Source organism: Accipiter gentilis, chromosome 35 (genome assembly GCF_929443795.1).
Source record: "Accipiter gentilis chromosome 35, bAccGen1.1, whole genome shotgun sequence".
Lineage (NCBI taxonomy): Eukaryota > Metazoa > Chordata > Aves > Accipitriformes > Accipitridae > Astur > Astur gentilis.
The window spans coordinates 10,153,443-10,161,791 of NC_064914.1; the positions used below are offsets into that span (position 1 = coordinate 10,153,443).

Below are 8,349 nucleotides of genomic sequence, written 5' to 3' on the forward strand. Positions count from 1 at the left end.
CTGGCCTGAAGTGGCGCGCGTGCGCTTTGCTCTCCGGAGGGGGCGTGGGCGTGGCTTTCCGTCCCGGAAACGGAAGCGCCGCCCCTCGCCGCCACTTCCGGTGCGCGGCGGAGCGGTAGAGCAGCGCCAAGATGCCGGCGCTGCTGGAGCGGCCGAAGCTCTCCTCGGCCATGGCGCGGGCGCTGCACCGGCACGTCATGGTGGAGCGGGAGCGAAAGCGGCAGGGTGAGACCCCCCGGCGCCGCGGGGACACCCCCGCCGCCTCCCCGCCGCCGCGGGCCCCGGGGCGCCGGCCTCCCCTCGGCCGCAGGCCCCGGCCCCGGCGTTCCCCGTGGCCACGGGCCCCGGCCCCCGGGCGGCCAGGCCGGGGGGCGTGCTCACCGCCGCGGGGCACGCCCCCGGGGTGGGCGGGGCGCCGTCCCCATGACGACACCCCGAAGCCCCGCCCCCCCGGGAGGGGTCGAGCCCTTCGCTTTGACCCTCCCCGTGACCCCCGTGACCCCTGACCCGGCGACCCCCGTGACCCCCGCCCCTCGCCCCCAGAGGAGGAGGAGGTGGACAAGATGATGGAGCAGAAGCTGCGGGAGGAGCAGGAGCGGCGCCGCAAGAAGGAGATGGAGGAGCGCATGTCGCTGGAGGAGACGCGCGAGCAGGTCGGGCGGGGCCGGGCCGCGCCCCTCCCCCACGCGCGGGGGGGGTGGACCACACCCCCACCCCTCCCCCCACCCCGCTCCTCCTCCTTCGGGGACACCCCTCCCCCCTTCCCCTTGCCCCCCTTTTCCCCCACTGCTGCCCCAACTCCCCTCCCTCCCCTGCCCCCCTCACACCCCCTCATGCCCCCTCACACCCCCCTCACCCCCCCTCACCCCCTGTCACGGCCCCCTCACCCCCCCTCACCCCTCCTCACGCCCCCCTCACACCCTCTCACCCCCCCTCACACCCCCCTCACCCCCCCTCACGCCCCCTCGCGCCCCCCAGCTGCTGAAGCTGCAGGAGAAGCTGGGGGCGCTGCAGGAGGAGAAGCACCAGCTCTTCCTCCAGCTCAAGAAGGTTTTGCACGAGGAGGAGAAGCGGCGCCGCAAGGAGCAGAGGTCGGGGGGGGGCGGTTGTGGGGCTCTAGGAGGGGTTTGGGGGGTCCTGGGGGGGGTGTTCGGGGGTTGGAGGGGGTCTGGGGGGACTTGAGGGGTTCGTAGGGGGGTTGGAGGAGCTCCAGGAGGGGTTTGCGGGGCTTTGGTGGGAGTTAGGGGGCTCTAAGAGGAGCTTGGTGGGGTGTTAGGAGGTTGGGGGAAGTTCTGGGGGCATCTGGGGTCCCCTGGGGGGGTGAGGGGGCTGTAAGAGGGGTTTGGGGGGTCCTGGGAGAGTTCGGGCAGGCTTTGAAGGGAGTTTGGGGGTTCTAAGTAGGGTTTGGGGGCTTTTAGGGGGGTCCTGGGAAGGGCCGGGGGCAGTTTAAGTGGAGTTATGGGGCTCTAAGAGGGGCTTGGGGGGTGCAGCAGGAGGCTGGGGGGGGTCTCGGGTGCCCCCCCAACCCTGACAGCCCCCCCCCCCAAATTTGTGTGTCCCCCCACCCCAGTGACATGACGACGCTGACGGCAGCGGCCTACCAGCAGGGGTTGGCCGTGCACGCCGGGACCCACATCCTCAACATGCAGGGTGAGGAGCCGGGGGGGGGTGAGGACCGACACCCCACGGGCGGGCCTGGGGGGCACGGGGGGGTGGGGGCAGCTCTGGGGCACTATGGGGTGCCACAGGCGGTTTCGGGGGGCTGCGGGGCAGCCGTGGGGCAGCTCGTCCCCTCCCTTGCAGGCAGCCCCGGGGGGCACAGCCGCGCCGGGACCCTGATGGCGGCCGACCGAGCCAAGCAGATGTTCGGGCCCCCCGTCATCACCGTGAGTGGGGCCGCCGCGGGGCGGGGGGGCCGCCGCGGGGCTGGCGGTCGCTGGGGGGGGCGGCTTCTAAACGTGTGGCGCGCTCCACAGCTCGCGGGACGCTCCTTTAATCTGTGGGGCGCCCCGCTGATGCCTGCGCCCGCCCCCCGCAAACCTACGGATCGTCCGCGCTTACGGGGCTGCCCCAGACACGTGGGGCTCCCTCTCAACTTGCGGGGCGCCCTTTGATGCGTGGGGCACGCCATCGATACGCAGACTCTCTCCAAACCTGGGGACGTCCCCCAGTCTAATGTTCTTCCTCGATTTGTGGGGCTGCCCCATACATTTGGGGCCGCTCCCCAACTTAGGGGTCGTTTTCCCCCTCCCCAGACGCGGCACTTTGGGGCGCAGCCGTCCTTCGGGGCCGGGGGGGAGCACGGGCAGTTCCAGGGGGCGCAGGGGGGGCCCGGCCCCTTCGCCGTGGGGCAGAGCCAGCACCCCTTCCCCCCCGGGCAGCCCGTCCCAGTCAGCTACGCCGGCTCCCAGCAGATCCGCGGTGAGGTGCTGGGAGGGACTGGGGCGGGGGGGGCTGCCGTGGGGCTGGAGGGGGCCGCTGTGGGGCTGCTGGGATGCACTGGAGGGGGAATGAGGGGCTGCTACGGGGTGGGGAGAGGCTGGAGGGTGCTGCTGGGGGGCTGGGGGGGTTAATGGGGGGCTGGGGGAGTCGGGGGGGGGGGCCTGTGGGGCGGGGGGGGGGGTAGGTAGGGGCTGAGGGTTGCTGTGGGGTCAGGGGAGCAGATGGGGAACCGGGGCCGGTGTGGGGCTGGGGGTGAGCTGTGGGGCGGCGGGCCGTGGGTCACCCCTCTCCCCAGGCCCCTCGGCGTTCCCGGCGTTGCCGTTCCTGCCCCAGCAGCAGCCGGGGGGCGGCTACGGCCTCCACGGGCACTTCCCCCCCGCCCAGACAGGTCAGGGGGTGGGGACGGGGGGGGGGGTGGGGCCACGGGGACACACCCACTGCCACACCCCTTCGCACGCCACCTGCCCCGCGTAGCGTGTCGGTTACGTCCTGCCCTACGTACGCGGGGCTCAGCCTCCTGCCCCCCTCCTGCCCCACACGCGTGGGGCTCAGTCTCGTCTCCCTAACCCCCACATTGAGCGCCCCCCACACGTGTGGGGCTCGGGCCCCGCCTCCTGCCCCACACAGACTGAGCCAGCCCCCCGCGTGTGGGTCTGAGCTCTCTCTCCCTCCTCCCCCGCACGTGACGCCACCCCACGTATAGGTGTGGGGCCAGCCCCCTATATGTGGAGCCCAACCCCCGCCCCATTCCCCACCCCCATGGGGCCGAGCCCACCGGCTTGGCCCCTCCCCCCCCCGCGCCCCACACAACTGGGAGGGGAGGGGGGGTCTCTGCCCCACACGTGTGGGGCTGACCCCCGCGTGCCCCCCCCCCCGCAGGGTTCCTGCCCCCCAGCAGCACCATCCCCCTGCAGAAGCAGCTGGAACACGCCAACAGCCAGTCCGGCTTCACCGACGCCGTGAGCGGGGGAGGGGGGCAAAAGGGGTGGGGGGAGGGGGTTTGGGGGTGGGGAGGGAAGGGAAGGGGGCTTTGGGGGTACTGAGGTGACGGGGGAGGGGCTGGGGGGGCGTTTTGGGGTGCAGGGGGTGGGGTGGTGGCTCCACCCCCCCGTCCCCACCCAGACCCCCCCCAGAGGTCAGGGGGCGGGGACACGGGGGGAGGGGACACACAAGGGGGGATTTGGGGGCGTGTGCGGGAGGGGCACAGGGCGTGCCCCCCCAACACCTCCCCTCCCCCCCCCAGTCGGGGCTGCCCTACCCCCACCCGCCCCGCCCCGCCTCCCCCGGCAGTTTCCCGCCCCACGGCGCCAGCCCCCAGCAGCCCCACAGCGTGAGTGCGCGCCCCTCCCCCACCCCCGCCCCCCCCCCCCCCCCCCCTCGGCGGGTGGGGGAGGGGACGGCGGAGCTGACACCCCCCTCCCCCCCCAGTCGGGGTTCCCCCCCAGCACCCCCCCGGGCCCCCCGGCACCCCTTCCTGCCCCACGGCCAGGCCCAGCGCTTCTACCACAAGTGACGCCGCCGCCGTGACGACACGGGGGAGGGGACGGCGGCACGCGGGGACGGCGGCCCTGCCCCCCCCCCTCATTAAACGCCTCGCTCTGGGGGCTTCTTGGTGGGTTTTGGCTGGTCGGTGGCTGGTTTTTTTAAGGTTTTTTTATTACTCAGGCTGATTTAACAAACTTTATTGGGGGGGGGGAGGGGGCCCCGGGACCCGCCCCTCCCCCCCCACGGATGTGGGGAGCCCCTCCCCCCACTCGCGGGAGGGGGGAGGGGGTAAGGGGGGGAGGGGGCCCCGCCCCGGCGCTGGGGAGAGGGGGGTGGGGGGTGGGGAGCGGTTGGGGGGTGGGGGTAGGGCTGGGGGGGCCCCCCCCCAGCCCCCCAAGCTCGATCCTCCTCGCCCCTCCCCCATGTCGCCCCTCCCCCCCCCCGGCGGCTGTAGTGTTCCGGGGGGGGGGCCCCCGCCCCACTGCGTCCGCCGGCCTGTCAGGAGAGAGCGGGGCAGGTTGGGGGGCTGGGCCCCATAGCGGAGCCCCCGGCCCCATAGCGGAGCCCCCAGCCCCACCATCCTGACCGTCTGTCTCAGCCCTGAGCTGCTGCCCCACGGCGCTGCCTCTGCCCCACGGCGGGCCCACCGCCCCAGCCCCATAGCGCCTGTCTGCCCCACAGCAAAGGCCCCAGTCCCCACCCCACGGCGGATCCCCGTGTCCTATGGCAGTTCCCCCGGCCCCACGGCGTCCCCGGCCCCCCCCCGGCCCCACGGCGTCCGCCCCCCACCTGCGTCTCCCCTATTTCGCCATGGCCTTGATAGCGACAGCAGCTTCCTCGGTCATCGCCGACAGCACGGTGATCTGGGGGGGGACACACGAGGATTCAGTGGGGCGGTCAGCCCCACGGTGACCCCCAGCCGCCCCACGCCTGCCCTGTCACCCCCACGAGCTGCCCCACGGCATCCCAAGACCCCTCGGCGCCCCGTTTCCCAGCCCCCCCAAGTGCCCCCTGGCCCCCCCCCTCGCTGCCCAGCGCCTCCCCAGCCAGTATCTCCCCGGCCCCACAACCCCCCCAAGTCCCAGGATCTCCTTCCCCCCCCCCAGCCCCCGACTCCCCTCCCCAGCCCCCCAAGTGCCCCCCCGCCCCCCCCATACCAGGATCTCCTCCCCGCAGTCGTATTTCTGCTCGATCTCCTTGCCCAGCTCGCCCTCGGGCAGGCGCAGGTCCTCCCGCACCTCCCCGCTGTCTTGCAGCAGGGACAGGTACCCGTCCTGGATGCCGATCAGCTGCCAACGCACGGCCGCGTCACTTGGGGGGCGACCCACGGCCACGGGGGAGGGCCCGCGACCCCCCCCGGGTGGGGTTTGGGGGCTCACAACCCACCCACTTCCCCCGAGCGTGGGGCTCCCCGTGGTCCCCATCTATGGGGCCTGGGGGGACTCAGGACCCCGAGTTGTGGGGCTCGGGGTCCTCTGACCGTCCCCAGGGTGCAGTGTGGGGTCCCACAACCCCCGAGTTGTGGGGCTCGGAGACCTGCGACCACCCCCAGGGTGCGGTTTGGGGTCCCACGACCCCTAGGTGTGGGGCTCAGGGTCCCATGACCACCCGCACCCCCCAGGGTGGGGTTTGGGGGTCCCACCACCTCGCGCCGTGGGGCTGGGACCCCCACGATCCCCCTCAGATGTGGGGTTTGGGGGTCTCATCCCCTTGAGCTGTGGGGTTTTGGGGTCCCACCACCCCGAGACATGGGGTTTGGGGGTCCCACCCCCTTGAGCTGTGTGGGCTGTTGGGGTCCTACCACCCTGAGATGCAGGGTTTTGGGGTCCCAACCTCTTGAGCTGTGGGAGTTGGGGGTCCCACTACCCCAAACCCTTCCCCACCTCCGAGATGTGAGAGTTGAAGCCCCCCGCCCCCCCCCAAGTCACCAGAACTTGGGTTCCCGCTTCTCCCCAACCCCCAAACTGAGGGCTGTGCCCCCCCAAACCCAAAAGCCCGTGTGTGTGCGTGTGTGTCCCTCACCTGGAAATCATTCCTCTTGATATTGGGGACGTCCATGTTGTGGGTGGAGGGACAAATGTCTTCGTACTTCTTCCCGGTGAAGATATCGATTCCCACCAGGTGTACCTGGGGCGGGGGACACACGGAGAGAGGCTTAGGGTGCTGGGGGGGGGCGCGGGAGGGAGATTTGGGGGGTAGGGGGTTCCCCGGTACCTTGGCGTGGCCGTGTTTGCCGGTCTTGGAGGTGGACATCTCGACGATCTTGCAGGGCCGCCCCTTGAGGACGACGAAGCCGTTCTTGCGCAGGGCCGAGCACTGCATGGGGAAGGTGGCCGAAGCCCCCGCGTCCCCCGTCTCGAAGTCCAGGTCGTCCGCCATGTCGCTCGGTGTCCGCACGACTGCGGGTCGGTTTTGGCGGGGGGGGGGACGCAGACACAACACACTTGCGGTTAGAGAGGGGGCACGTGGTTGGAGGCAGGGGGACGGGGGTAACCCCAGGGGGGCTGGGGACCTGCCCCAGGGGTTGGGGGCGTTACCAAGGGGTTGGGGACCCTCTCCCAGGGGTTGGGGACATTGCCAAGGGGTTGGGGATGTCACCGAGGGCTTGGGAACCCCCTCCCAGGGGTTGGAGGACCCCCCCCATCTAGGAAGATGGGGACAAGCCCAGGGGGTTGGGGACCGACCCCTCTAGGAGGATGGGGACAAGCCCAGAGAGATGAGGACCCTGGCAGGGGACACCTTTGAGTGGTGGGGACAGCCCCCCCAGGGGGTTGGGGAACGCCCCCCAAGAGGATGGGGACACCCCCAGGGGTTGGGGACCCTGGCAGGGGACAGCTTTGAGTGGTGGGGACACCCCCCAGGGGGTCGGGGACCCCCCCTCTCTAGGAGGATGGGGACGACCCCAGGGGGTTGGGGGGATCACCCAGGGGTTGGGGACATCACCCGGGAGGATGGGACACTGGTGGGGACACGGCCAAGGGGTCAGGGACCCCCCAGGGGAACAGGGACAGCGTTGGGGCCCTCCCCCAAGAGACTGGGGACGGCGGCAGGGGACAACCTTGAGCGTTGGGGACCCCCCCAGGGGGGTCAGAGACTGGTTTTGGGGTGCAGGGGGAGGTCCAAGCCCTCCCGCCAGACCCCACTCGGCCTGGGGTCTGTCCCCAATCAGGGGGTGACGGAGGGGGACCCCAAGCCGGTGGGGGGGGGGGGGCGGGGGTGTCCCCAAACGCGTGGAGGCGGGGGGAAGAGTGACACACGTGGGGTGACCCCAACCCCCCCACCCCCCTTAGGGGGCTCCCTTCCCCCCGGTACATGGGGGTTCCCCCCACGGCCGTGGCTTCAGAGGGGTCCCCGTGGGTGCCCCCCCCCCCTCCTCCCTCCCGTCCCCCTCCTCCCGTGTGTCCACCCCGCCCCCCCCCCCCCCTTCCCGGCGCATGGCGGCCAGGCCCAAACCCAGGCCTAGGCCTCACCCGGCCACATGGCCCCCCCCCGTCGCCAGCCGGGGGGGGGCCCTAAGACCTCTCTGTGTCCCCCCCCTTTTAGAGTAAGCTCCCCAACACCCCCCCAGCCCTACTGGAGCCCCCAAAACCCCCCTTAGACACGCGCGCGCACAACCCACCTAGCGAAGCCGTACCTCCACCCCCCCCCCCCCCAAAAAAAAATAAAAATATTTCCCGGGGGGGGGGGGGCTTTCCCGTCAGGAAAGATTTGAGGAGGGGGGGTGCGGGGGTTGTTAGGAGGAATCGGGGGGCTGTAAGGGGGGGCCGTGGGGGGCTGCACGGGAGCGCGGCGGGTCCGCGTCCGTGCGGGGCGGCGGCCGCCGCCCGTCTGAGGGGAGGGGGGGAGTGGGGCGCGCGCTTTATATAGGGGGGGGGAGTGAGGAGCGGGGCGCGCGCGCCGCCGCCACGCGGGGCCCCGCGCACGGAAGGGAGGGGGGGGGGGGGGGGGGAGCGCGCGGCGCGGCGCTCCTCGTCGTCGCCGTCGTCGTCCCCCCCCCCTTCCCCGGTCCAAAATTTACCACCCCACCCCCCCCCCCAATACCCGCGACCCCCCCGCCCCGGACTCACCCCCCCCGTCCGCGAGCCCAACCGCCGCCGCCGCCGCCGCCGCGCTGGCTGCTGCAACCCCCGCCCGCACCGCGCATGCGCGACCCGCCCCGCCGCGCCGCTTCCCCCCTCCTCCCCTCCCCGCGCGCACACACACCCTGACAGCGCCCCGCCCTTGCGCATGCGCGGGGAGGGCGGGAGGGGGCGGCGGGAGGGAAAGGCGCACGCGCGGGCGGCGCTGCCGCCCGGCCCCGCCCCTCCTCTCCTCTGCGCCCCCCCCCTCCCCGCCCGCCCTTGCCGCTTCGCCCGTGCGCATGCGCAGGGCAGGGCGGTTACCCCCTCCTCCTCCCCGCGTGCTCGCGCACCCCCCCCCCCC

The 8,349-nt window shown here is 72.8% G+C and overlaps 2 protein-coding genes across 2 annotated transcripts; one reads left to right on the top strand and one right to left on the bottom strand.

The window, feature by feature from the left end:
- Positions 1-63: 63 nt before the first annotated feature.
- GPS2 (G protein pathway suppressor 2) lies at positions 64-4,044 on the top strand. The gene is given in 11 exon segments (XM_049792612.1): positions 64-225; positions 544-653; positions 979-1,091; positions 1,571-1,650; positions 1,804-1,886; positions 2,256-2,421; positions 2,738-2,830; positions 3,322-3,401; positions 3,686-3,772; positions 3,871-3,888; positions 3,890-4,044. Coding segments are annotated over 11 exon segments (990 nt in total). The 5' UTR covers positions 64-131; the 3' UTR covers positions 3,956-4,044.
- An 83-nt stretch (positions 4,045-4,127) lies between these two features.
- On the bottom strand, positions 4,128-8,095 carry EIF5A (eukaryotic translation initiation factor 5A). Its single transcript, XM_049792614.1, has 6 exons — positions 7,995-8,095; positions 6,142-6,326; positions 5,950-6,054; positions 5,085-5,216; positions 4,717-4,790; positions 4,128-4,422 (listed from the first exon to the last, which is right to left on the bottom strand). The coding sequence occupies exons 2-5, from the start codon at positions 6,304-6,306 to the stop codon at positions 4,728-4,730; spliced, it is 465 nt and encodes a 154-aa protein (XP_049648571.1). The 5' UTR covers positions 6,307-6,326; positions 7,995-8,095; the 3' UTR covers positions 4,128-4,422; positions 4,717-4,727.
- Positions 8,096-8,349: the final 254 nt, after the last annotated feature.

Excerpts from the sequence above, each read along its gene's own strand:
- EIF5A (XM_049792614.1), bottom strand. The coding sequence starts at position 6,306 with ATGGCGGACGACCTGGACTTCGAGACGGGGGACGCGGGGGCTTCGGCC. Across the intron at positions 5,217-5,949 it reads TCAAGAGGAATGATTTCCAG|CTGATCGGCATCCAGGACGG; the intron begins GTGAGGGACACA and ends GTGCGTTGGCAG. Across the intron at positions 4,791-5,084 it reads ACTGCGGGGAGGAGATCCTG|ATCACCGTGCTGTCGGCGAT; the intron begins GTATGGGGGGGG and ends GTCCCCCCCCAG.